This window comes from Bos javanicus, chromosome 1 (genome assembly GCF_032452875.1).
Source record: "Bos javanicus breed banteng chromosome 1, ARS-OSU_banteng_1.0, whole genome shotgun sequence".
NCBI lineage: Eukaryota > Metazoa > Chordata > Mammalia > Artiodactyla > Bovidae > Bos > Bos javanicus.
Window position 1 is genome coordinate 145662770 of NC_083868.1, and position 27096 is coordinate 145689865.

Here is a 27096-nt window from a genome sequence, read left to right on the forward strand (position 1 = left end):
GAGTGGTGAGTAAGGTGCCCCAGGCCCGGTAGTAGACACTCCAGGTCGCCAGGAAATGGGGGAGTGCGCAGCAAGCAGGGAGGTGGGCAGGTGTCCAGTCGGAGCAGCATCCAAGAACAGGGAGGGGTCCTGACTTAGCAGGGACCGCAGAGGGGCCTCTCTTCCGCACCCTTGCCCCCTGGGGTCCCTTCCCGCCCCCCACCCGCACCCCTGTCCCCTCGGGTCGCCTCCCGGCCCCGCCCTGCCGCCATCCACGTGGCCGCAGCGCCGCCCGGTGGCCGCCGTCTGGCCGCGGAGGGGCGGGGGCGCGGAGCAGTTGCCCGGGGCGCCGGGCGGTGGACGGGACGAGGCGGGGCGGGGGCGGGGTCTGGCGGCGGCCCTTCCCGCCGCCCCTCCCTCTGCCCACTCGGCGCCGTCTTGCGCGGTCAGGACCCGGAGCCTCTTCGCTCCGGACGAGTCCGACGAGGGCGCCCGAAGCACGGTCAGGTAAGGCCACTGGCAGCTCAGTGCCGCGCAGCGGGGACGCGGGAAGTTGGGTCTTGCCCGGTGGGGTCCGCCCCCGCCGCGGTGCTCCCACTTGCACCGCCGGCCTCGCTTGGAGCCCCCGGGTCCGCTCCTGGGGCGCCTCGCGCGGGGACCCATCCGGCTGCCGCCTTCTCTCCTGGGCAGAGCCGGGTCCCCGTTCGGGGCGCCTGCCATCTACGCCCGGTCCCCCATCTGCAGCCTGACCCCTGGCCGTTCCTGGGAGGTTCGGTCCTGTGTCTCGTGCCTGGGGACATCTCTAGAGTTTGAGGAGCCCAACTCACTCCCATGGGATGACTCCCCCCCAACACGAAACTGGGCACGGAGTGTCCAGGGGTGCTGGCCCCCTTCCTCGGCTCAGCTGAGAGGGAGCGGTTGTCCCTCCTCCCCAGAAAGACTCGTCCCTAGAATGAGGTCCGAGGGGCCAGCTTCCCTGCAGTGGGCCTCAGGGGAGGAGGGGTCCTTGACATTCCGATGGAGAGCAGGGGAAGGGGAGTCACACTCACACCCCACCTACCCAGGAGCCAGCAGGAGCCCAGCCTGCCCCATTCCTCTGAGGCTGGAGGTGTCCACTGAGCATCTGCCCCCGACCCGAGAGTCTGCTGAGGGAGACTGAGGGGAGTGCGGGGGGCAGGGCGGGTGCTGACTATGCTGGGCGGCTCCCCTTATGGGCCGGCCCCACACCCGCCGGGATCCTCAGGATCCACTCCAGCAGAGCCGGGACAGGGCCCAGCACCCTCTGGGGTGGTGAGGGGAGGTCTGCCGCTGGGAATACTTGCTGATACCAGTAGGGACGACCGAAAACAGCAGGATGCCACCCCTGTGTGCCTGCCATCCTGCCCAGGGCCCCCAAACATCCTCCCCTGCACCTAGGAAGGAAGCTGACAGCTCCCACACCCCTAGGCCACCCAGCTGTCCCCAAGGAAAGGCTCTTCACTTGCAGATTGACACCCAAAAAGAAGGAGGCTTGAGGTCCACACATTTCCCTGGGTTTAGTTTCCAGTAAAGGAGCTCTGGCCTGGAGGCCCTCATAGCAGGGTTTATTCCCTGCCTGTCTCTGTCTGCCTCACCCATCAGGAGGCCTGATGGGTATTTGAGGCTCCCAGGAAGGAGGGAAATGGTCTGCTTCCTCCTGTCACTTGGAGGCAGGAGGTGGGGTGGGAAGAGGGCCTGGGCCCCTGGGGCATAGGTGACTGGAGGGGCTAGACGTAAGAGGCAGAGATATGTCCATTCGGCCAGACGTGGGTCTCAATGGACCTCTGAAATACTCTGGCCACTGCAAAGCTGCCACCCTGGGCTGATGAAAGTGACCTGGGGGCAGGGCTGTGAAGACCGCAGCAGGTTGGGGGCAGTTGTTGGGCCCGTCCAAGGTGGAAGCTACAGGCAAGGCAACATACAAGAGACCAGGCTCCAGCTGCTGGGTCACCTGGTCAGGCAGGGCACATCCACACCCAGTGGACTCTGCATCGCCAGCCAGCACGGGTGGCTCTGTTGTGCAGTGGACCTGCCTGAGGTCCCTCAGGTCAGTCGAGCTCCCTGGAATGGGCCAGTGCCTGGGAGAAGGAGCAGGACCCAGGGGTCTTCCCAGGCCTCAGCAGAGGGTGTGGGCTGAGCCTGCCCTCCTCTCCATTGCCATTTTCTCATCTGTAGGACAGGGTCTCCAGGTACAGAGTGGAGGGAGACCGTGTTTGCTGCCATGAATGCTTTATGATACCTGGAAAACTTGGCTCTCATGATTATTTTAAGAAAAACCCAAATAGTTTGATTCTTTTATTTTAAACCCCACCCCACGTTCCACTGGATTGATCCCTCCTGTGACTCCTTTCAAACATTTGTGCAGAGCCAGGGGACCCTGGTGTGGGGTACATCTGCAGAGAAGCAGGACTCATGGGGTTCTGCTCACTGAACAGGACCTGGAGGCCAGCCCCTACCCTGAGTACTCGTTGGGGCTGGGCCAGATCACACAGCAACAGTGCAGTTAATGCAAATGGAATTGTTTTCTTAATTTACCTTTTGTGTTGTTCATTGTTGGTGTATAGAAATGCAGATGATTTTTGTGTGTTGACTTTGTATCCTGCTACTTAAATTAATTCATCTATGTAACAGTTTCTTTCTGTGGACTCTTTTGTACATGGAAGATCATATCATCTGTGAACAGAGATAATTTTACATCTATCTTTTATTTCTTTTTCTTGCCTAATTGTTCTGGCTAGGACTTCCAATACTATGTTGAATAGAAGTGGTTAAAATGGGCATCTTGTTTTGTTCCTGACCTTAGAAAAACTTCTAGTTTCTCACGATTGAGTTTGATATTCGCTGTGGGATTTTCATAAATGGCTTTTATTATGCTGAGATAGTTTCCATCTAGTCCTACTTTGTTGAGTTTTTGAATCATGAAAGGATATTGAATTTGATCAAAAGATTTTTCTGCATCAGTTGAGATGATCATGTGGGTTTTTCCTTCATTCTATTAATGTGGTGTGTTACATTAATTGATTTTCATATGTTGAACCACCTTTGCATTCCAGGAATAAATCCCACTTGATCATGATGTCTAACCCTTTTTCCATCCTGTTGAATTCTGTTTCCTAATATTTTGTTGAGGATTTGGGGCTGTAGTTTTATTTTCTTGTAGTGTCTATCTGGTTTGGGTATCAGGGTAATATTGTTCAGTTGCTAAATTGCTAAGTCCAACTCTTTGTGATCCCTTGGACTGCAGCACACCAGGCTTCCTTGTCCTTCGCTGTCTCCCAGAGTTTGCTCAAATTCATATTCTATGAGTCAATGATGCCATCTGTAATGCTGACTTCATAGAATGAGTTTGGAGGGATTCCCTCTTCTTCAATTTTTTTGGATAAGTTTGAGAAATATTGATATTAGTTCCACTTTAAATGCTTCATCAGTTCGGTTCAATTCAGTTGCTCAGTCGTGTCCAATTCTTTGCAACCCCATGAATCGCAGCACGCCAGGCTTCCCTGTCCAACACCAACTCCTGGAGTTTACCCAAACTCATGTTGAAGTCAATGATGCCATCCAGCCATCTCATCCTCTGTCATCCCCTTCTCCTCCTGCCCCCAATCCCTCCCAGCATCAGGGTCTTTTCCAATGAGTCAACTCTTCGCATGAGGTGGCCAAAGTATTGGAGTTTCAGCTTCGAAATCAGTCCCACCAGTGAACACCCAGGACTGATCTCCTTTAGAATAGACTGGTTGGATCTCCTTGCAGTCCAAGGGACTCTCAAGAGCCTTCTCCAACACCACAGTTCAAAAGCACTAATTCTTCAGTGCTCAGCTTTCTTCACAGTCCAACTCCACATCCATACAAGACCACTGGAAAAACCATAGCCTTAACTAGATGGACCTTTGTTGGCAAAGTAATGTCTCTGCTTTTGAATATGCTATCTAGGTTGGTCATAACTTTCCTTCCAAGGAGTAAGTGTCTTTTAATTTTGTGGCTGCAATAAAGCCATCAGGTCCAGGGCTTTTCTTTGTCAGATTTTCAATTACTGATTCAAATTCCTTACTAATAATACTCAGATTTTTCTTCATGATCTTCTCTTTATAGGTTTTGTGTTTCTAGGAATTTGTCCATTTCATCTAGGTTATCTAATTTGTTGATGTGCAACTGATTATAGTACCCTCATAATTCTTATTTCTGTAGAATAAGTAGTAATTTCCCACTTTCATTTATGATTTTAGTGATTTGAGTATTCTCTTTTTTTCTTAGTCCATCTAGCTAAAGGTTTGTCAGTGTTGTTGAACTTTTTGAAGAATCAACTTTTGGTTTCATTGATTTTTTTCTACTGTTTGTCTATTATCCATTTCATTTATCTCTGCTCTAATGTTTATTATTTCACTCCTTCTGCTAGATGTATGCTTAGTTTTTTTTTTTCTAGTTCCTTAAATTGTAAAGTTAGGTTATTGATTTGAGATCTTTCTTGTTTTATGTAAACACTTATAGCTGTAAATTCTCTCCTTCATACTGCTTTTACTGTGTTTCATGTATTTAGTATGTCTTGTTTTCATTTTTATCATCTGTGAGTATTTTCTGATTTCCCTAGTGATTATTCTTTCATCTTTTGGTTGTTTAAGAGTGAGTTGTTTAATTCCTACAATTCTGTGAATTTTCTAGTTTTCCTTCTGTTATTGACTTCTAAAGTCATCCCATTGTAATCAGAGAAGATACTTTTCATGATATTTTCTTTTTAAATCTTTTGAGGCTTCCATTGTTGTTACGTTTTTCCCTATCATTACAAGCCTTACCCTCTCTGGTTGAGTTGACTTTCAGGGGATTTAAAAGACTGCCACCTCCCCCACCCTTTTATTTTTCTCTTTTTCTCATTTTGGAAGTCAGACATTGAAGACTATAACATTGGAAAGCAATTGCATATACAGGGGAAATTAGACAGGCACTGCACATATCTAGGGGAAAGTACAGCCTCAGGAAGGACATAAGAAGACCTTACCATTACTCTTCAGGGCTTCCCAAGTCCAAAGTGGTCAAGAACCTGCCTGCCAATGCAGGAGACATAAGAGATGCAGGTTCGATCCCTGAGGCAAGAAAATCCCCTGGAGAAGGAAATGTCAACCCACTCCAGTATTCTTGCCTGGAGAATTCCATGGGCAGAGTAGCCTGGAAAGCTACAGTCCATGGGGTCACAAAGAGTCAGACACAACTGAAGTGACTTAGCACGTACACACGCACCTTTACTGTTCAGGCTGATCCTTGGCACAGAGACAGCCTACAACATAAATAAAACAAAAACAATCAAAAATAGCAAACCCTAGGGAAGGAGAAGAATCTGATTTCCAGAGTTACATATTAGATTCAAATGTCTAGTTTTTACCAAGAATCAAAAGGCAAGTAAATGAACAGGAAAATATGGCCCATTCAATGGAAAAAATGTAAACCAACCAAAACCATCCTTGAGAAAGACCTGATGGTGGATCTACTAGACAAAGACGTTAACACAACTATCTTAAAGATGCTCAAGGAGCTAAAGGGAGATGTGAAGAAAGTAAAAAATAATGTATTAATAAAATAGAAATATCGATAAATAGAAAACCTGGTAGAATCAAAAAAGATTTAATAGACCAGAAGAGCACAATGATTTTACTTATTAGAGGGCTTCAAATGCCAATTTGAGCAAAGAAAGGATCAGTGACATTGAAGATAAGACAATGGAAATTATGAGTCTGAGGAGCATAAAGAAAAAAAGATTAAAGAAAAGTGAACAGAACCTAAAGGACCTGCATACAGTTTTAGGAGTCACAGAAGGAGAAGAGAGAGAAAGGGGCAGATGAAACATGTGAAGAAACTTCCCAAATTTGATGAATGACATGAATATAAACATCTAAGACAAATAAGATGAACTTAAAGAGACTCACATGTTACACAGTATAATCAAACTGTCAAAAGACAAAAACAAAGAGAAAAATTTTATATCAGCAAGAAAGAAGTGGCTCATCAGATCCAAAGGAACTTCAATAATGTTACCAGAAGATGTCTCATCAGAAACTCTGGAAACCAGAGGCAGTGGGTTAATATATTCAAAATGCTAAAAGAAAAAAAAATCTGTCACCCAAAAATTCTATATCCAGCAAAACTGTCCCCCAAAATTGAGGGCAAACTTAAAAACTTCCCAGATAAACAAAAGCTGAAGAAGTTCATCACCAGATCTCCCCTATAAGAAATGCTCAAGAGAGTCCTGCAGGTGAAATGAAAGGACAATAGACAGTGGCTTGAAGTCATATGAAGAAACAAAGATCTCAGTAAAGGTAAATACATGAGCAATTTTATAAAGCTATTATTATAACAATGGCATATAACTCACTTATTTTCTACATGATTTGAGAGACTAATACATGTTTTAAAAAAAAAAAAACAATAATTAATCTAATGTATACCCCGGAGTGGAATTGCTGGGTCATATGGTAGCTCCATCTTTAGTTTTTTTGAGAAGCCTCCATACTGTTTTCCACAGTGGATGCACCAACTGATTACACGGTGGAATCCACCAATTCCCTTCAAAAGTGCGTGAGGGTCTCCTTTTCTTCACATCCTCATCAACAGTTGTTATTTGTATTCTCTCTGATGATAACCATTCTGACATGTGTGAGCTGATGTCTTATTGTGACTTTGATTAGCAATTCCCTGATGATTAGCAGTATTGAGAATCTTTTCCTGTACCTGTTGGCCATCTGCCTTTCCTCTTTGGAAAAATATTCAGTTTTCCTGCCCATTTTTTAACTAGGTATGAGCTGTTTATATATGTTGGATAGTAACCCCTTATTTGGAGAAGGAAATGGCAACCCACTCCAGTATTCTTGCCTGGGAAATCCCATGGACAGAGGATCATGGCAGGCTACAGTTCATGGGGTCGCAAAGAGCTGGACACAACTGAGTAACTAACACATACACACACAACCCATTATTGGTCGTATCATTTGCAAATACCTTTTCTCATTCAGCAGGTTGTCTTTTTGTCAATGGTTTCCTCTGCTGTGCAAAAGCTTTTAAGTGTAATTAGATTTCATTTGTTTAATTCTGGTTTTATTTCTTTTGTTTTTGGAGATAGAGCAGAAAAAAAAAACTGTGCTGTAATTTATGTCAGAGTGTTCTGCCCTTGTTTCCCTTGGGAGTTTTATGGTATCCAGTCTTACATTTAGATCTTCAATCCATTTGGAGTTTATTTTTGTATATAGTGTTAGACAACGTTCTAATTTCCTCCTTTACATTTAGCTGTCCAGTTTTCTCAGCACCAATTATTGAAGAGACTGTCTTTTCTTTATGGTATATTCTTGCCTCCTTCGTCATAGATTAATGACTGTAAGTGCATGGGTTTATGCCCTGGGCTCTCCGTTCTTTCCTGTTGATCTGTGTCTGTTTTTGTGCCGGTACTCTATGGTTTTGATTACTGTAGTTTTGTGGTGTAGTCTGAAATTGCACACATGATTCCTTCAGTCTGTTCTTCTTGAAACTTGTATTATTGTAACTTCAGTTTGTAACTCCACATTTTGTTTTCTACATAATTTAAGGGACCAATGCATTACAAATAATATTTGCTTGTGTTTTTGGAGCAGTTTTTTGTGTGTATGTTGTCGAACTTAAACTGGCTTCCCAGGTGGCACAGTGGTAAAGAATCTGCCTGATAATGCAGGAGACACAAGAGACACAAGTTCTATCCCTAGGTGGGAAAGATCCCCTGGAGTAGGAAATGGCAACCCCCTCCGATATTCTTGCCTGGAAAATTCCATGGATGGAGCAACCTTGGGGGGCTACCAGTCTATGGGGTCGCAAAGAGTCGGACATGACTGGGCAGGCAGCACAAAGTTAAACTGGCATAAATTCCAATTATATTGTTATAATTTTATAATGTTAAGTTAATCCCTTGGTAACCATAAAGAAAGTACCTAAAAACTCAAAAAGAAATGAGGAAGGGATGTAAATGTTTTACTACAACAATCAGCTACACAGAAAGGAAGAAAGTAATGCAGAAAATGAGGAACAAAAAACTATAAGGTACATAGAAAACAAATAGCAAAACTACAGAAGTAATTCTCTCCTTATCAATAGTTATTTGAATTTTAAATGGATTATACTGTCCAAGCAAAACACAGATACTGGCTGAATGGACTTTAAAAAACACCATACAGCTAAATACTGTCTATAGAAGATTCACTTTAGATCCAAAGACACAAATAGGTTGAAAATGAAAGGATGGAAAATGCTATTCCACGCAAATAGGAACCGAATGAGAGCAGGGGCAGCTATACCAACACCAGGTAAAGTGAACTTTAAATCAAAAGAGTTATAAGAGACAAAGAAGGATATTATATATTAATAAAAAGTTTACAACAGAAAATAACATATTATAGTTGTAAATATATACACAATAACAGGCTATCAAAATGTTTAAACCTTAAAAATGCTAAATCTTGATCAAGCACTGGGAAGATGGTTGCCTGGCTCTTGGTCCACTCTGCCCATGTCGCTTTGTTGTAATAAAGGTGATATGTGAGAGCCCGGTTATCACGACTGTGGACTCAAAACCATGCTGCCTGGATTTGGAGCTCCGCTACTAGCTGAGCACCTCGGACAAGGTACCTATCTTGGTCTCAGTTTCCTCATCTGTGAAATGGAGGTTATATTGGCACTAATATCCAAGGGCTGTTGTAAAGGTTAAAAGTCTGCAGTGTACCATCTGGTGCAGAGTAATCATAGGCATTTCATGCCACTTCATCTTTTCTATTTTCTTCAAAGGCTTTTTAGTCCATGCTCTACACACAGTTATTTGCTCCTCCTGGATTTTATTTGGGTGCCCTGCATGAGGTAGGATTACTTTCAGTCATATTGTGAGCCCTTTTCCCAGCCTTCTTTCACTGCTCTGAAAACAGCCATCTCATCTTTTCAGTTCTCATCTGGTTTTATGCTGCTGCTGTGTGGTCTTCTGGCCATTTCCAACACCAAAACAATAAATACTTCATTACTGTGATTGTATTCCATTATTGTACTTGATAGCATAAATTTTATCAACCTTCATTTTTTATTTTTCTCACCTACTCTTATTTATTCCTTCAGATGAACCTAGAATTTATTTTGTCAACAAATAATGGCAAAAAAGAAAATTTATTGGAAATTTTAGTCAAAATTACATTCAATTATAGATTTGGTTAGAAATAACTGATATTCTGAAATAACTGATATTCTTAAGTATTGTGTCTCTCATCTAAAAACAAGGTTTTTCTCTCCAACTGTGTTCTTTGGAAATTTTTTGAGTTTTTTCCATAAGTCATGCACATCCTTAGGTTCTTGTTAAGTTTATTCCTTGGATTTATTTTGGTTTTCTTGCTAGAGTAAACAGTATTTTCTCCATTACCTTTTCTAATTGGTCGTTCCTGATAGAAGAAAACCTGTAGATTTTTATGTATTTTTCTTATAACTGCCTCAATGAAACCCGTTTCTCTCTCCCCTAAACTTTGTTCAGTTTATCTTATTGAGTTTTCTAGGTAGATAGTACCATCTTTAATAAGGAGTTCCCATCTCATCCTTTACAAGATTTATACTTGTTTCTTTTTACTGTCTTATTGCATTGGCTTCCAACACAACAGTGAGTAATAGAGTGAGATCAACACTCTTTGTCTTTTTTAATTTTTGTACTCTAATGGTCATTCTTCAAGGGCAGGAGTTTCAAATCCAGAGTCAGTTCCATAGACGGGTCCACTGAAGTAATAAGGAATCTGATTTCTGTATATGAGTAATCTGTGTATTTGTGTCAGGTAAAATTGTCCACATTCTTAAAGGAGTCTGTGACCCATGAAGACAAAAACATCTATTTTAGCTTTGTGTAAAATTTGATTGCTGTTGTTCAGTTGCTAACTTGGGTCTGACTCTTTGTAACCCACTGGAATGTAGCACACCAGGCTTCCCTGCCCTTCGCTGTCTCCCAGAGTTTGCTCAAACTCATGTCCATTGAGTCGGTGATGCCATCCAACCATCTCATCTTCTGTTGTCTCCTTCTCCTCCTGCCTTCAGTCTTTCCCAGCATCAGGGTCTTTTCCAGTGAGTCATCTCTTTGCATCAGGTGGCCAAAGTACTGGAGCTTCAGCATCAGTCCTTCCAATGAATATTCAGGGTTGATTTCCTTTAGGATTGACTGGTTTGATCTCCTTGCAGTCCCAGGCACTGTCAAGAATCTTCTCCAGCACCACAATTCAAAAGCATCAATTCTTTGTCATTCAGCTTTCTTTATGGTCCAACTCTCACATCTGTACATGACTTCTAGAGAAACCATATCTTTGACTAGATGGACCTTTGTCAGCAAAGTGATGTCTCTACTTTTTAATACATTGTTTAGGTTTGTCATAACTTTTCTTGATTTGAAATTTATATCCTTTATGGTGTTAATCCAACTCCTAAATCTCTTAGGAGGTTTTGCCTTGTCTGATTTTTTTTTAATCATAAATGGATGTTTGGTGGCTTTAATAGAGCTGTTACATACCTACCTTATTTTAATGTACTTCACATTATTGAACCTTGCAGATATTTTGGTTTTTACAAATCAGCAGCTTGTGGTAACCCTGCATTGAGCAAGTTTATCAGAGCCATTTCTTCAACTCTATTTGCTCACTTTCTGTCTCTGTCACATTTGGGGAGTTCTTGAAATATTTCAGACTTTTTCATTATTACCTTGTTATGGTGATCTGTGATCAGCAGTCTTTAATATTACTAATACAACTCTCTGAAGGCTCAGATGATGATTAGCATTTTTTAGCAATAAAATATTTTTAATTAAGCTATGTATATTATTTTTTAAGACATACACCATTTCACACAATAGATTACATTATAGCGTGAACATAACTTTTCTATGTACTAGAAAACCAAAAAAAAAATCCATAAACTCCCTTTATTATATTTGCTCTATTATGGTGGTCTGGAATCAAATCCACAGTACCTCCCTATTGTTTGCAGAAACTCCTTGCAGAATATTTTTTAGGAATGGTGTGTAGGTGGCATAGATCTGAGCCCATTTACATCTGAGGTGCTTATCCATTTTTTACTCTTTGTTTGTTTTTAATTGAAGTATAGTTGATTCACAATATTGTGTTAATTTCTGCTGTACAGCAAAATGATCCAGATATACATGTATATGCTTTCTTTTTTATGTTCTTTTCCATTATGGTTTATCTGAGGATATCGAATATATTTCCTTATGCTATATAGCAGGTCCTTCTTTTTTATCCTTTCTAAATGTTAGTTTGCACGTACTTACCCCAGAGTCCCTGTCCATACTCTCTCCCCCTTGGCAACCACACGTCTGCTCTCTATGTCTGTGAGACTGTTCTGTTTGGTAGATAAGTTCATTTATGCCATATTTTAGATTTCACATGTGCTATCATATCACTTATGTCATATGGTATTTATCTTTCTCTGAATTACTTCACTTAGTTTGATTATCTCTAGTTACATTCACGTTGCTGCAGATGACATTATTTCATTCTTTTTCTGGCTGAGTAGCATTCCATCGTGTGTATTAACTATGCACCACCTCTTCTTTATCCACTCCTCTGTCAGTGGCCATGTAGCTTGTTTCCATGTCCTGGCTATTGTAAGTAGTGCCACTATGGACATATGGGTGTATGCATCTTTTTGAACTAGAGTTTTGTCTGGATATATGCCCAGAATTGGGATTGCTGGATCATATGGGAATTCTATTTTTAGTTTTCTGAGATGTTTATTCTTGTATATGAAAGATAAGGTCGCTGGGGAGACATCCTTGGGTCATTTCATTTTCCTGTCAAAATTCTGAATTATTATCTCATCTTCAGTCTACAGTGTTGTAGAAGAAGAGTTTGATGCCTCTATTAGTGATTTATTGCTGTATAATAAAGTATTCAAAAACAGTGATTTAAAACAATGTGCTAAGTCACTTCAGTCATGTCTGACTCTTTGCAACCCTATGGACTGTAGTCTGCCAGGCTCCTCTGTCCATGGGCTTCTCCAGGCAAGAATACTGGAGTGGGTTGCCATGCTCTCCTCCAGGGGAATCTTTCCGACCCAGGAATCTAACGCACATCTCTTATGTCTCCTGCTTTGGCATGTCGGTTCTTTACCACTAGCGCCACCTGAGCATTTACTATCTCGTAATTTATTCAGGTTAGGAATTCAAGGGAGGCTTTGCTGGGTGCTTCCAGCTCAGGGTCCCTTGCAAGGTGCAGGCAGGATATTGGCTCTGCCATGGTCATCTGAAGTCTTGGCTAGGGTGGAGGCTCTGCCTCCAAGATGGCTCACTCACTACTGTCAGTTGGAGGCCTCATCGCCTCCCCTAGTGAGCTGCTGCGAAGGCTGTTGGCACATCTTCCTGTCGTGACAGACAGCCTCGTCCTTAGCAAGCAGTTCAAGAGAGGACCAGGCAGAAGCCACCATGCCTTTTATGTCCCATATGTGGAAGTCACACAACACACTCTGAGTTATTCTGTCAGCCACAGTGGTCAGTGATAATTTGGGGCTGAAAGGACTCCAAGGAGGGTACCTTGGAGATTGCCTCCCATAGGCCAAAGTGATTTATCCCTTTGGGTATTTCTGTATTTTGTTGTTGCTTTTGTGTTTTTCCACTGGGTAGATACTTTTAGAAGTTTTCATTACATTTGAGAATAATATTTTCCACCAGTACACTTTATTATTGGAGAAGGCAATGGCACCCCACTCCAGTACTCTTGCCTGGAGAATTCCATGGATGGAGGAGCCTGGTGGGCTGCAGTCCATGGGGTCTCTGAGGGTCGGACACAACTGAGCGACTTCACTTTCACTTTTCACTTTCACGCATTGGAGAAGGAAATGGCAACCCACTCCAGTGCTCTTGCCTGGAGAATCCCAGGGACGGGGGAGCCTGGTGGGCTGCCGTCTATGGGGTCACACAGAGTCAGACACAACTGAAGCGACTTAACAGCAGCAACACTTTATTATGTGGGCCTCTTTTTAATTATGTGTGTTTGTGTGTGGTGTATGATGTGTGTGTGTGATATGTGTGTGTGGTGTGTATGGTATATGTGGTGTGGAGTGTGTTGTGATATGTATAATGTGTGTGTGGTGTGTGTATGATGTGTGTGATATGATGTATGTGTGTGATGTGTGGGGGGGGTATGGAGTGTGTGTGTGGTATGTATACTGTGTGTGTGTGGTGTATGATGTGTGTTTTTGTGGAATGTGTGTGGTGTGTGTGGTGTGGAGTGTATGTGTGAGGTGTATAATGTGTGTGTGGTATGTGTATAATGTGTGTGTGTGAGATGTCTGTGTATGTGGTGTGTATGGTGTGGAGTGTGTGTGTGATGTGTATAATGTGTGTGTGGTATGTGTGTAATGTGTGTGTGATGTCTGTGTGTGTGGTGTCTGTGTGATATGTATAATATATGTGTGCCATTTGGTGTATATAATGTGTGTGGTGTGTGGTGTGGAGTGTGTGTGTGTGATGTGTATAACGTATGTGGTATATGTATGATGTGTAAGTGATGTGCGGTATGATGTGTGTATGGTGTGTGAGTGTATGATGTGTATGTGATGTCTGTGTGTGTGGTATGTGTGGGGTGGAGTGTTTGTGTGATGTGTATAATGTATGTGGTATAATTCAGAACCCCTGGCCTGCACCTCACCCCACCTTCTCAGTCAACACAATCGAGTGTTGCCCCCAGCCCTCTGTAAACTAGATTCCTCTGGGCGGGGAGTTCCCTTCCTCTGGACACTTCTCTCTGGGCACATCCATCACCTCCTGCAGGAAACCCTCCTGGATTTCCTGATGCTCCCATGGGGCTTGCTTTAATCTCTACACCCAGGCTGCGCAGGGCAGGGAGGAACAGTGAACGTCCCACTCAGAATGGAGCCCAAAGCCTGCAGTCTCTGCTCCCACTGTGTTTGTGGTCCCTACCCAGGCAAAGGAACAAGGCGCACCCTGAGATGAGGTGCTTCCTGACCTCCGCGTGTCCCCCAGCATCATCTGGGGCGGGGGGCTGGGGGCTGGTGATGTGAGGGTGGGGCACGGTCTGCAGCGCCACTCTTCCCTTTTGCAGGATGTTGAGGCGCAAGGGTGCTGCCAAGATGCTCCGCAGCCCCTGCTCCGCCCTCCTGCTCTGGGGGCTCCTGGGGGCCGTCCATGCTCAGCAGCAGGAGGTCATCAGCCCTGGCCCCTCGGACAGGAATAGCTGCCCTGGTACGACTGGTGTGGGTGTGGTGGGGCGGGGCCGAGTGGGGCAGGGATGGGGCGGGGCCTAGGGTGGAGGGGCGGGGCCGGACCGAGGGCGGGGCCGGCTGCCGGGAGACCTAGCAGGCAGACCCCAGGACCACCGGCTCAGGCCCCGAGGTGACGCCTGTGCATCCCCAGAGAAGGCCGACTGCCCGGTCCACGTGTACTTCGTGCTGGACACGTCGGAGAGCATCACCATGCAGTCCCCCACTGACAGCCTGCTCTACCACATGCAGCAGTTCGTGCTGCAGTTCATCAGCCAACTGCAGGATGAGCTCTATCTGGACCAGGTGGCCCTGAGCTGGCGCTACGGCGGCCTGCACTTCTCCGATCTGGTAGAGGTGTTCAGCCCGCCGGGCAGCGACCGGGCCTCCTTCACCAAGAGCCTGCAGAGCATCAGCTCCTTCCGCCGGGGCACCTTCACCGACTGCATGCTGGCCAATATGACCCAGGAGGTCCGGCGGCATGTGGGCAAGGGCGTGGTCAACTTCGCGGTGGTCATCACCGACGGTCACGTGACCGGCAGCCCCTGCGGGGGCATCAAGCTGCAGGCAGAGCGGGCCCGCGAGGAGGGCATCCGGCTGTTCGCGGTGCCGCCCAACCTGAAGCTGAATGAGCAGGGCCTGCGGGACATTGCCAACACACCCCACGAGCTCTACCGGAACAACTACGCGACCATGCGGCCGGACTCCACTGAGATCGACCAGGACACCATCAACCGCATCATCAAGGTCATGGTGAGTGGCGGGCTGGGGCAGGGCAGCAGGAGGCAGTATGCTCCAGGTCTGTCTACCTGCTGTGAGGTGACTGAGGGTGTGGGCCGGGAGTGAGGAGGGGTCTGATGTCTGCTCTGATGTCCTGGGTCCCCACCCAGATGTGGAGCTGGTGCCACCTCCAGTTCCCCACTCACCAGGGTTTCTCTCTATGTCTTTTCCGCAGAAACATGAAGCCTATGGAGAGGTGAGAGTGTCTCCATCCCAGCCCCATGGCTGCCAGGGCCTCTGACTGAGAAAAGATGACCACTTCTTCCCACACCCCACTCCCGGGAGCTAGGACAATGAGAAGGGATGAGGGAGCATGACCCCTCTGCTCCCTGTGGAGCCTGAGACTGGAGCCTGATTGAGGGGCTCTTGGCCAAAACCATGCTGTTTAAGCCCAGGAGATCAGCATCAGGGTCACCTGCAATCCCTGTGGATGAGGCTCGAGGTTGAAGGTTGCCCCCGGGCTGACAGGCTCTATCCACCTAAATCAGGCCAGGAGAAGGCAGGTGGCCAGCTATGTGCCCAGTGTGGGACCCTCGTCCCTGTGCTTCCCCAGCACCATCTCACAGCCCTGGCTCCTACAAGCATACCCTTTCCCAGGACAGCTGCTCAGAACACAGAGATTTAACATGCAAGATCAGCGGACACTGGCCAGCAGCGACTTAATCCTTCCTATTGCCAGTCGTTGCTTAACCCAGCCTTGGTTTCCCAAACTTGACTGGAGCTCTCATGTGGACCCCCGAACCTGCCCCTGGTGGGCACAGAGGCCTCCTGGACACCTCTCAAGTCTGTTCCATCACACAGCCCCGTTTTCAGGATGGCCCAGCGTCCAGGGGGCCCAGGCTACGCCCCTCCCTCCCTCCTGGTACTTGTGACCCTGGCCTCACACACTGCCCCTTGCTTCTGATTTTAGTGCTACAAGGTCAGCTGTCTGGAGATCCCTGGGCCCCCTGGCCCCAAGGGCTACCGCGGACAGAAGGTAAGCTGCCCAGACCACCGGTGGGGTCGAAGCCACAGGAAAGCCTCTGACCTCTCCCCAACTCCATATCTTAGGGCCAGTGCACCTTGGATGGACTCCCCACTTCTCACCCTGGAGGATCTAAAATTCAGTTTTTATCAACTTCTTTTCCTATGGCATTTTCAGAAAAGTAGGAATACTTATAAATTAAGATTTGCCCATAAAATACTCCTCTAAAGTAAACAAGCATGCCCATGTACATAAGGAAGCACGAGCTACATTACTGTTAGTAACATGATGAAAATTCATACAGGGTACCCACGCTTGTCGTTTATTAAATAAGTGGTTTTTAAGAGGTCAGGTTGGCCCTGCATTTTCATAACAGCAGAGGTGTATAAAATGAAATTCTTCCAAAATTACTACCCGAGTATAAGAAACGCCAGTGATTCATGTCAGAAAACTGCTTCTTTCCAAATTCAGTGAGGTATCTAGGTGCTTGTCTGCCAGGCCACTGGTCACATGTTCTCGCTGCCTCCCTGGTGACTCCAGTCCTAGATCCAGGGGTGAATTTTCCACCAGAGGCAGCTTTGGCCACCCATGGCAGGGCTGTGACTCTGGTCCTTGGTGGGGAGGGGGCATCTCTGGAAGCTGCTGCGGAGATCACTGTGGTTAGTGTGGGGGCAGAAAGAACCCCAAAACGGGGCACAGATGTTCAGAAGCCTCTGCCCACCCACTAGTTCCTGTCTGTGGTCTCCCTCTTCCTGGATCCCCAAGACCTTCTGCTCCTTACTCCTCCCTTCTCTGACCTCCTCTCACTTCTGCCCATCTTTGCCCTGAAACTGGAAGCATCTTAATAAGTAGATGCATTTACTTAATACAGTCCCACATTGTACTGTTAAACCTTGAATTCTGAGGAGCCGGCCTGTCTTGAGGTGTTATTTAGCTGCCCCCACAGGATCCAGAGGAATTGACATCATGGCATGAGATACAGGCAGGAGCAGCCAGGTGCAGAATTGGAGTCCTGTAGATCTGTGTGGGCACCCCCACCCCAGGGCCGCTCCAGCCCCACCGCAGGGTGGCTTCTCAGAGAGCTGACGGTCAGAGCTCAAGGGAACAGGTCAGATAGGCCTGTTCTGACAGGGTCCAGGATTCTAGGGGTCCCGAGGTGGCGCTATAATTGTCACCTGGCCACCCAACCCCAGGACCACAGTCTTACCACCTCCCAGGAGCTCTCCTGGCCCAATGCCTCCCTTATTCCTTTCTCTGTCATCTGCTTTCAGGGCGCCAAGGGCAACATGGGTGAGCCTGGAGAGCCTGGACAGAAGGGGCGACAGGTGAGTGCCCTCCCCACCCCGGCCCATCCAGAGGCCCCTGTCCCCACGGCTGGGGTTGCATCCACCACCCTCTGTTCTTCCACAGGGAGATCCAGGCATCGAAGGCCCCATTGGATTCCCTGGACCCAAGGTAAGTTGCTGCTGACCCTGCCTGGGGGGTGGGGACATGGGGACAAGCCAAGGGCTTCCTGCCTCCAGGAGGGGCCAGCCACGGGGTCAGGCTGTGCCCGGCGCAGTCCATCACCCTCGCCGCTGACCCACGGAAGCGAAGTGCCTTGGTATTTCCGGCGTCGCATCATCCCTGGTGGCATCTCTCCACCAGAGCCTGCCGACACACCCCGTTCTCTTCCCTGGACCTGGTGGGTGGGTCCCAGCACCGTGCCCACCCATGGTAATGCTTCTTTTCTTTTCTTCTGACCTCAGGGTGTTCCTGGTTTCAAAGGCGAGAAGGTGAGATTCCACTCTGGGCATCTGAGCATCTGGGCATCACCCAGCCCAACCCCCTCAGCTGCATCCTTCAGCGAGCCCAGGGTCCTGGGACACGAGACCCCGCGTCATGCCAGTCATGACCTCTGGGGCCTCTCTGGCCTTTGGTCTGAGGCAGACTCCGCCCGGAGGCAGTGGTGTCTGTGATGCGGGAGATCAGCACTAACTGGCCTCTTTCCTCCTGCACAGGGCGAGTTTGGAGCTGACGGGCGGAAGGTGAGCAGAGTGGCGGGCAAGGGCAGGGTGCCCACCTTCCCACTGCTCTGAAGAAAGTACCAGGGAGCTAATGGGGTCCCTCCTCCCCTCTCCTCCAGGGTGCCCCGGGCCTGGCGGGCAAGAACGGGACAGATGGGCAGAAGGTGAGTACACCGTCCCTGGGCGGGGCAGCAGTGCCCACGGAATGAGCATGAGCCCTTTCAGACTCTCAGGTCCTTCAGGGGGTGGGCTTCTGGGCCCATCCGCCCACTGCCCACACCTGTGGCTTGGGAAGCCCCTGGTCGTGCCTCCTCAATGGACACAGGACAGATGGGGACCCGCATGAGGGGAGTGGACATTTGCTGCAGAAAAGCAGGTACTGGCCAGGCAGGACTCTCCCAGCCTGGCCTGCAGACCTTATGTCTGGCCTGGCTGGGGGTTCACAGACCTGCACGGGTGCACACTCACAAGTGTCGCAGGAGACCATGCATGTACGCACACTTGCACACATGTGGAGGAGACACCACAGACCCACACGCTCCCAGCCACACCCCAGGGATGCCCTCCCACCTTCACAGAAGTGCCACCCTGACAGCCATTCACACAGATGTCCCACAAGGGGTGCCCAGTGTACCCAGACCTGGCACCTCTGACCCCTGTCATCAGGGCTCGTGTCCCCAAATCCAGCCCTGATGCGTCTTCTGCTCCCCTCTTCTCCTTCAGGGCAAGCTGGGGCGCATTGGACCTCCTGGCTGCAAGGGAGACACCGGGGATCGGGTAAGTGCAGCCTGGTGGCTCTGGGAGATGCTGGGCACAAGGCAGGGGTCAGTCCACCAGCTGTAGCAGGAAGCCAGGTGGCAGGGGCCATAGCGGAGCTCCTCCCCAACCACCTGTCCTGGACCCCTGCCAGAGTTCAGCCGGTGTTGGGGTCACAACGTGACAAGTGACCTCAGGGCTCTTGAGTCAGATGGAGGGGAACTGCTCTACAGTCCCAAGGCACGTCCCCCCAGGTTAGCAGCTTGTTTGATTGGCCCACCCAGGCCCAAGGGGTCCCGGCATCCAGTCCAGAGATGGGGTGCTGGTCACCCTTCCCCTGGTCAACTGGCCCTGAGCTCACAGAGAAAATTCAAGCATGGCCCCGGGCAGGAGCCCAACACAACCCTCTCCCTTCTCTCAGGGCCCTGATGGCTACGTGGGGGAAGCCGGCAGCCCTGGGGAGCGAGGAGACCAAGGCTCAAAGGTAGACCGCCTGGCCATGGCGCGGGCGGGCCAGAGCAGATGGGGCCACCACCCTTCCAGGGCCTTCTCCCTGCCCACAGCACCCGGCCTAGATGCCCAAGAGGCGCTGTCCCTGAAAACCAGGCCAGGGGCCATGGGGTGCCCACACATGGGGGTCGTGTGGTACCCACAGTGGGGGCTATGAGGTGCCCAAACATGGGGGTCATGGGGTGCCTACACATGGGGGCCGTGGGGTGCCCACACATGGGGGTCATGGGGTGCCCACACGGAGGCAGGGCTTGCTCCATGGACACAGGAGGAGAATCGCAAGCCCCCAGCCCCACCGGGGTCCTGTCCTGCTCCTGGGTCTGAGGAACAAGAGGCTGATTTCTTGATTTCTCCAAACACTTCCAGGGGGACCCTGGCCGCCCAGGACGCAGAGGCCCCCCCGGGGAGAATGGGGCAAAAGGAAGCAAGGCAAGTGTTCCCGGAGGCCCTGCGCTGAGGCCTGTGCTACCCCATGCGGGGAAGGGGCAGTGAGGAAGGGAGGGAGGTGGTCATGCAGGCCAGCCTGAACCCTGAGTGCCCCCCACCCCATCTCTCTGGCCCTGCTGCCAGGTGACCGGGGTATACTGCACCTGAGGCAAACGTGGTCCCTCTGGAGGCAGCGGGCGTGAGTCCACTTGGGGCTGGGCCCTGCCCTTGGCCACTCACACGTGTAACCAGGCCATCACTGTAACTGAGTTATCTCCTCCCCACAGGGCTATCAAGGCAACAACGGAGCCCCAGGAAGTCCTGGCCTGAAAGGAGCCAAGGGCGGGCCTGGGCCTCGAGGACCCAAAGGCGAGCCTGTGAGTTCATATCTGCCCAGCCCCGGGGTGCCCGTCCCCCTGGCCCCTCCCTCTTGTTGAGCCACCCCAGCACACTCCCTGCTCTGGGCGTCTCTGAGCCCAACATCCTCTGGCGTCTCTAAATGTGCCCCTTGTCCCCATGCTGCAGACACCAAGCAGGGCCACCAAAGAGTGGCCTCCAGGGCCCAACCACGCCCCTGCCAGACACTTGGTGCCTGTGAAGTGGCCCCGTGTCCCCATCTCACCCCCCTAGCAGGACTCCCCTGAGGGCTAAACCTAGACCCAGAGACACACAGGGCCGATCTCCGGGCTGACCCTCAGAGAGGTCGCAGCCTGAGGCCTGGCCTAATCCAGCAGGGACCTAAGTGACCACGCAGAGAGCTGGTCCAAGCTGGTGTCAGTCATGTCACCTGAACCCCCAGCCCGCATCATTCCCAGACCCTTGGCTGGGACAAACTGGCCCATCAGAGGACACAGTCTAGGCTGAAGCACTCTGAAAGGGGTCCCAGGCCCCACCGCCAAAGTCCTCATGGCGAGAACAGAGAGTAGGGTTCCAGTGTGGCCCCCACCATCAGGACCCCCCTTTCCACAAGCCTGTTTTCTGCAGGGGCGCAGGGGAGACCCTGGAACCAAAGGTGGCCCAGGCAGTGACGGCCCCAAGGGTGAGAAGGTGAGTGCATTAGGGGAGCCTGGGGCATTGTCGGCCATGTCTGTGTCTGCACTGGGGTCTCACTGGGTTGAGGGGCCAACGGGGCCCCTGTAACAAGGGATGACCAACACCCCCTCCACAGTCCACCTCAGACAACGAAGGTGACCCCCAGGGCCTGACCGTCAAGGGGTGCTTCCTGCAGGGTCTGGGAGAGCAAGAGGCACTCCCTGCTGAGGGGCCTGGGCAGGGCCAATTCCATGCACACCATGCACAGTAGAGCAAGCTGCATTCTGCTCCACCCCCGGCCTCCCCTCCCCTCCCCTGCACACATGTGTTCCTGTAGTTGGCACAGGAGGTCTTGTGATGAAAGCCGAAGGTGGCCAGCTCCCTGTGAAATGTGAGTGAAGGGCTCCAAGGAGGGCTTCCTCCTCTGGACATGAGTGGTGGCCCCTGCCTGCCCAGGCTGCAATGAGGCTGAGTGGACAGGCCTGCTGTTCCAGCGTCACCCTCCACAGTGTGCGGCCTCCTCCTCCAGGGAGTTAGTGATCCCCTCTCCCACCTCCCTCGAATGCAAACCAAACTAACCTGGCCTTTCTTCTCACAGGGGGACCCTGGTCCTGAGGGGCCCCGGGGCCTGGCTGGAGAGGTTGGCAACAAAGGAGCCAAGGCAAGTGGTCATGGCTGGGTGGTCACAGGGGCCACGTGCCCTCCTGCTGGAGGGGCTGCACCAGGAGCCCCTGCCTTCTCCTGCCCTCCACCTTCAGACTCAGCCCGGGGGCCACTGTGGTCAGGGCTGAGGGCCTCTCGGAGGGCAGCACAGCCCCACCTTGCTCACGTCCACAGTGAGTCTCAAGCGCTTCATCCCTCTTCCTTCCAGGGAGATCGTGGTTTGCCTGGACCCAGAGGTCCCCAGGGGACTGTCGGAGAGCCTGGGAAACAGGTCAGTAGCAGAACGCCGAGGAGGGCTCGTGGCTCTGGGACCCAGGCCCCTTGCTGTCTTTTGACCTCATTGTCCCCCTTCCCCACCCTGCAGTCCACTTGGGTCTTCTGTCCTTGGGCAGGAAGGACACTGTCCCCAAAAACCTGGGCAGCGGGACAGGGGGCATCTCACACCCTCATCCTGCCCTGAGGGGTCCAGCTTTATCAGATGGGAGGCGGTGTGGGGCCTGGGAGCTGGACGTGGCTCATGGAGAGTAGAGACCTTCAGGATGCCCAGCCTCATGGGGCAACAGTGTCACCTGGGGGTCAGAGCAGGATGACGTCAGTCCCCCTCTGTGCCGACTCCTTGCCTCCTTTCTGTTCTCAGGGATCTCGGGGAGACCCTGGTGATGCTGGTCCCCGCGGAGATTCGGGACAGCCTGGCCCCAAGGTATGCCCCCTCCCCACCCTCCAGGATGGGGCTGGGAGCCTGACCAAGTCTTCCAGGAATCTGCCCGCTCAGCCCCCTTGGTGTGGGAGGACATCAGGGGCTGAGCAGCAACCCCCCCACCTCCCTCATTTTCTCACCCTTGGGGGTAGTATGTCTTCCCAAAGCGGTCCCTGCCCATGAGGCCCCTCCCCACCTGCCCCAGTCCAGGCCAGCTGGCTTAGTCTCCACATTTTTCCACTGGACCTGCCCTGACTGGCCTCCTGTGTCCCCCAGGGAGACCCTGGCAGGCCTGGATTCAGCTATCCTGGACCCCGAGGAGCACCTGTAAGTCCTGGCACCTGGCGTGGGACAAGTACTGGGGGAGGGCCATGACCAGGGAAGGTTCTTGCTAGTTCCTGCTAGGCCCAGGGTGAGTGGAGAAGGGCCCGGGGCTCCAGCAAGAGGCAGGCCTCCTGGAACCTCAGACCTTCTCCCACAGCCTGCGTGGCTCACCGTGAGGGCTGGGACGGGGCTGCAGGGCCTGCCAGCCCTTGGCCCTTGCTGAGTGATCCCTGTGCTTGCTTCCCAGGGAGACAAGGGTGAGCCAGGCCCCCCCGGCCCCGAGGTACGTACTGTGGTGCATGGGCCCGTATGTGCGCCTGGCCTCCGCTGAGCTCTGGGGGTGGGAGCTGGCTATGCCCTGAATCTGGGTGGGGTTGCATCTCTGCCAGCACTGCTGAGTACGGGTTCCTCCTGAAAAAGCCGGCAGGTCTGCTGAGGCTGGGGCAGGGAAGCAGTGCTGGGCCACAGAGCTCTCTGCGCTATTAACAAGGGTGTCCTGTGTCACAGGGGGGCAGAGGTGACTTTGGCTCCAAAGGAGAACCTGGGAGGAAAGGCCAGAAGGGAGAGCCTGTGAGTACCTCCGTGCCCAGGGCAGAGCCGTGTGCGGGGACCACCCAAGGCATTGCCAGAGCCCACCTGCCCTTTTCCTTCTCAGGCAGATCCTGGTCCCCCTGGTGAGCCTGGCCCACGAGGGCAGAGAGGAGCCCCAGGACCTGAGGTAGGTCAGTCGCCATGCCTTTGGCCCTGAGGCCCAGCCCCTGGGTCAGCCTGACCAACAGGCACCCAAACCACGTGGTCCGCAGCCCTCGCAGCATTGGCCGTGAGGAATGTCACCTCTCACTGTCACCCTTCCTTCTCCAGGGAGAGCCTGGCCCCCCAGGAGACCCCGGCCTCACGGTAGGTAGCAGTTGGGTTGGACTCAGGGTCCTCCTGCGTCTTAAAATCCTAGGAAAGGGCAGCAGGGACAGACAGGTCGGGGGTGAGCTCAGGGCAGGAGGTGGACAGGGTCGGCAGGCTCCCAGGAAGCACTTCTGGTCCCTCCCCATGGTTCACGCTCTGCCCCGCCCACCCGGCTGTGTTCCAGGAATGCGACGTCATGACCTACGTGCGGGAGACCTGCGGGTGCTGTGGTGAGTCGCGGCCCCCACGCAGCTACATCGGAGCACTTGTCTCCCTTGGGGCTCCTGTCCAGGGGTCAAGGTCACCTGCCCTAGTCCTGCCCTCCGGGTTGCGTTCACTGTTTCCCATGGTGCACTTGGGTGCACGCCCCTGGCGTCTAAGGGTGTCTCCATGGGCCGGGGGTCAGCGCGGCGACCCTCCCGCCCCTCGGTTCGCCCGGCTCCGCCCTCCTGCCCGGTTCCCGCTGACCCCACCCCACCACTCTCCCGGCTCCCGGCAGACTGTGAGAAGCGCTGTGGCGCCTTGGATGTGGTGTTCGTCATCGACAGCTCTGAGAGCATTGGCTACACCAACTTCACCCTGGAGAAGAACTTCGTCATCAACGTGGTCAACAGGCTGGGAGCCATCGCCAAGGACCCCAAGTCGGAGACGGGTCAGCTGCACCGCAGTGGGGTGGGGTACGGGAGCGCCGGGCCGCAGTCTTGAGCAGAGAGGGGCCGGCACGCAGGGCACCTGGGATCCAGACGGAAGCCCACGGGAGGGGTCTCGGAGGGGCCGTAGCTCTGCCAAGGCTGACCTCACACCCGCGCCCGCTGCAGGGACCCGCGTGGGCGTCGTGCAGTACAGCCACGAGGGCACCTTCGAAGCCATCCAGCTGGACGACGAGCGCATCGACTCGCTGTCCAGCTTCAAAGAGGCCGTCAAGAACCTTGAGTGGATTGCTGGTGGCACCTGGACGCCCTCGGCCCTCAAGTTCGCCTACAACAAGCTCATCAAGGAGAGCCGGCGCCAGAAGACCCGCGTGTTCGCGGTGGTCATCACAGACGGCCGCCACGACCCCCGGGACGACGACCTCAACCTGCGGGCGCTGTGCAACCACGAAGTGACGGTGACGGCCATCGGCATCGGGGACATGTTCCACGAGAAGCACGAGAGCGAGAACCTGTACTCCATTGCCTGTGACAAGCCGCAGCAGGTGCGCAACATGACACTCTTCTCCGACCTGGTGGCCGAGAAGTTCATCGACGACATGGAGGACGTGCTGTGCCCGGGTGAGTCCTGGCGGGGGCGGGGGGGCGGGGCCGAAAGGGGTGGGGGGAGGGGCGGGGAGGGCGGGGTGAGGGGAGGGATAGGGCGGTGCAGGGAGAGGTGGGGCTGCGCGGGGAAGGAGCGGGGGGTGGGGCGGGGGGGGGCGGTGTAGGCGGGGAGAGAGGAGGGGCTCCTGGCCCCGTAGGACCTGAAGGAGTCACCAGGACCCCCGCCTCTTTTCCTCTCTCCTAGATCCCCAGATTGTGTGCCCGGATCTTCCCTGCCAAACAGGTAACGCAGGCGCCACTGACCCCCAAACAAGTTGGCAGCCAGGGCCGTAGAGAGGGCTGTGCAGGGACCTCAGGAAATGCTGGTGCGGCCACCCCCAGGAGAAGCCTCAGGTTCCAGACTTGTGGTGGCCCAGCCTCCAGGATCCCAGCATTTCTGAGGAGAGGGCTGGGGGTGCTCAGCCACCCCCCACCTCATGCATGTGGAGAAGGGGAGCTGCCCACTGGGCACTGCGCCGGGCTCTCCAGCTACTGGTCTCAAACACACAGGTGTCTAGAGGGACAGAAACCCCAGAGTTGCCTGGAGTTGAAGCCCTGGATCCATACATGAAATAGCTGGTCTTAAACCCTCTAGGAGGTGAACACATTCACAGCCCAGGGGCGGCTGAGCGAGGCAGAGGGGCCTCTCCCCTGACAGCCCCATGCTGCTGCTGCCCAGCATCTCCGGTCTGATCTTCTGTCCGGAAGCAGACGTTTACGGGGCCATGCCCCCGCCCGACGTGCTGGCACTAGTGTGGGAGGCTGGGGACCCACAGAGGCTGCTCCAAGGAGTCCCTCAGGCAGGATGGCATCGTCCAGCCCCACTGGGCATCGAGCTGCTGCCTGCAGGGCTCTGCTGCAGTGACTGGGCCATGGAGGTGCCCAGGGACACCAGGAGCTGAGCCTCCACGGCTCGCCCTGCCCTTGCCAGCCGGGTCGTAGAGCCAGCTGGATCCTTGCGCTAAGTTGTGGGTGCTGGGCCTGTCCTGGAAGTGGGTCCTCCAGGGCTGACTCTGGGAGGTAGGGGCTGCCACAGCGGGCAGGGGCCAGGTTGGGCTGGGCTGCTGGCGGGTCCAATGTTGACAGGAACATGGGTCGTGCATCCACATCCATGTCTGCCATGAAGTTGGCGCTGGGGCTCCTTCCAGGCGTCAGATGGACCCCTGGGTAAGTTCAAAGGCTCCAAGGCAGCCTGAGGAGAGGGAATGTGTTGACTTGGGGACAAGGGTCCCTACTCTTACTCTGACAGAGAACTTCCAAGGAAGTGCTCCTGAGGTTGTACCAGTGACCACGCCATGGCCGATGGCGAGCAGTGGGGGCGCCCCAGAGTCAGCTGGAGACAGTGGTGTGTGGTGCCCAGGGCCACCCAACCCCCAGAGGCTGACCTAGTAGCACCAATCCCCATCTCCTCTGGGGCTAAAGGGGCTGGTGTCCCCACAGAGACCCAAAAAACCCATGGTCTGTGCCCCTGCTGCCCTCAGAATGCCCAAGTCCTCTCAGGGTAGGAGCCCTGTGGTCAGGTGGCTGCTTGAGGGCAGAAACCTGAACCCAGCCCTGGTGCCAGGGCCCAGCAGTCATCTTGCTGGGGAAGTGTCGAGTCTCTCACCATGGGCAGTCGGCTGAGGGTCTCTGTAGCTACTTCTCACAAGCTGAGGCTGGTCCCCTCGTTCCTAGTTACTGAGAGTCTGTCATGAACATGTGTGGGATTTTGTCAGATGCTTTTTCTGCACCTATGATATGATTGGGTGGTGTTTTTTCTTTAGCTTGTCAACATCATGAGGTAGAGTCTTTGGATTTTGAATGCTGACCCAACCTTACAGACCTGACATAGATCCTACTTTGTCATGGTGTGTAATATATACATGTGTATGTATATATGTGTGTATACACACACACACACACACACACACACACACACACTGTTGGGCTTCCCTGGTGGCTCAGCAGGTAAAGAATCCACTTCCAATACAGGAGACACAGGTTCGATCCCTGGGTTGGGAAGATCCCCTGGAGGAGGGCATGGCAACCCACTCCAGTATTCTTGCCTGAAAAAAATCCCATAGACAGAGGAGCCTGGCAGGCTACAATCCACAGAGTCGCAAAGAGTTTGACATGACTGAACAACTGAACACACATAGATACAGACTGGTGGATTCAGTTGCTAGTATTTTGTTGAGGATCTTTGCATCTGTGTTCGTGAGAGATGAACAGAGCTGTGTGACCTTTCTTGTGATGTCTTTGGTTTTGATATTAGAGTGATGCTGGTCCCCAGCTTGGTGATCTCACTTCTCCTGAGCCTCCAGGACCTGAGAGTGAAAGGGAACAGACCCCTGAGAGACCCCTTCTCCCTTCTCCTAACTCTTCCTTTCACTAAACTCACACCCTCATTCTCCTTTTTTTTTTTTAATTTCCACCTTGTCCTCTTTTTTTTTTTAAATATTTATTTGGCTGCATTGGGTCTTAGTTGTGGCATGCTAGGTCTTTGTTACAGCGTTTGAA

General features: G+C 51.9%; 1 protein-coding gene across 3 annotated transcripts in view; it reads left to right on the forward strand.

Moving 5' to 3' along the window:
* The first annotated feature begins 351 nt into the window (after window positions 1-351).
* The window catches only part of COL6A2 (collagen type VI alpha 2 chain), a 31175-nt gene continuing 4430 nt past the window's right edge, over window positions 352-27096 (forward strand). For all 3 annotated transcript variants that reach the window (XM_061423915.1, XM_061423922.1, XM_061423931.1), the window contains exons 1-27: window positions 352-486; window positions 14088-14227; window positions 14399-14997; window positions 15200-15220; window positions 15935-16000; window positions 17260-17313; window positions 17399-17443; window positions 17737-17763; window positions 17989-18015; window positions 18114-18158; window positions 18718-18771; window positions 19172-19234; window positions 19627-19689; window positions 19974-20063; window positions 20671-20733; window positions 21317-21383; window positions 21594-21652; window positions 22019-22081; window positions 22355-22405; window positions 22650-22685; window positions 22910-22972; window positions 23058-23120; window positions 23264-23299; window positions 23487-23532; window positions 23802-23954; window positions 24121-24573; window positions 24803-24841. In XM_061423915.1, coding sequence (XP_061279899.1) covers window positions 14089-14227; window positions 14399-14997; window positions 15200-15220; window positions 15935-16000; window positions 17260-17313; window positions 17399-17443; window positions 17737-17763; window positions 17989-18015; window positions 18114-18158; window positions 18718-18771; window positions 19172-19234; window positions 19627-19689; window positions 19974-20063; window positions 20671-20733; window positions 21317-21383; window positions 21594-21652; window positions 22019-22081; window positions 22355-22405; window positions 22650-22685; window positions 22910-22972; window positions 23058-23120; window positions 23264-23299; window positions 23487-23532; window positions 23802-23954; window positions 24121-24573; window positions 24803-24841 — 2485 coding nt within the window. In that variant the 5' untranslated portion in view covers window positions 352-486; window position 14088. The remainder of the gene's footprint in view (window positions 487-14087; window positions 14228-14398; window positions 14998-15199; window positions 15221-15934; window positions 16001-17259; window positions 17314-17398; window positions 17444-17736; window positions 17764-17988; window positions 18016-18113; window positions 18159-18717; window positions 18772-19171; window positions 19235-19626; window positions 19690-19973; window positions 20064-20670; window positions 20734-21316; window positions 21384-21593; window positions 21653-22018; window positions 22082-22354; window positions 22406-22649; window positions 22686-22909; window positions 22973-23057; window positions 23121-23263; window positions 23300-23486; window positions 23533-23801; window positions 23955-24120; window positions 24574-24802; window positions 24842-27096) is intronic.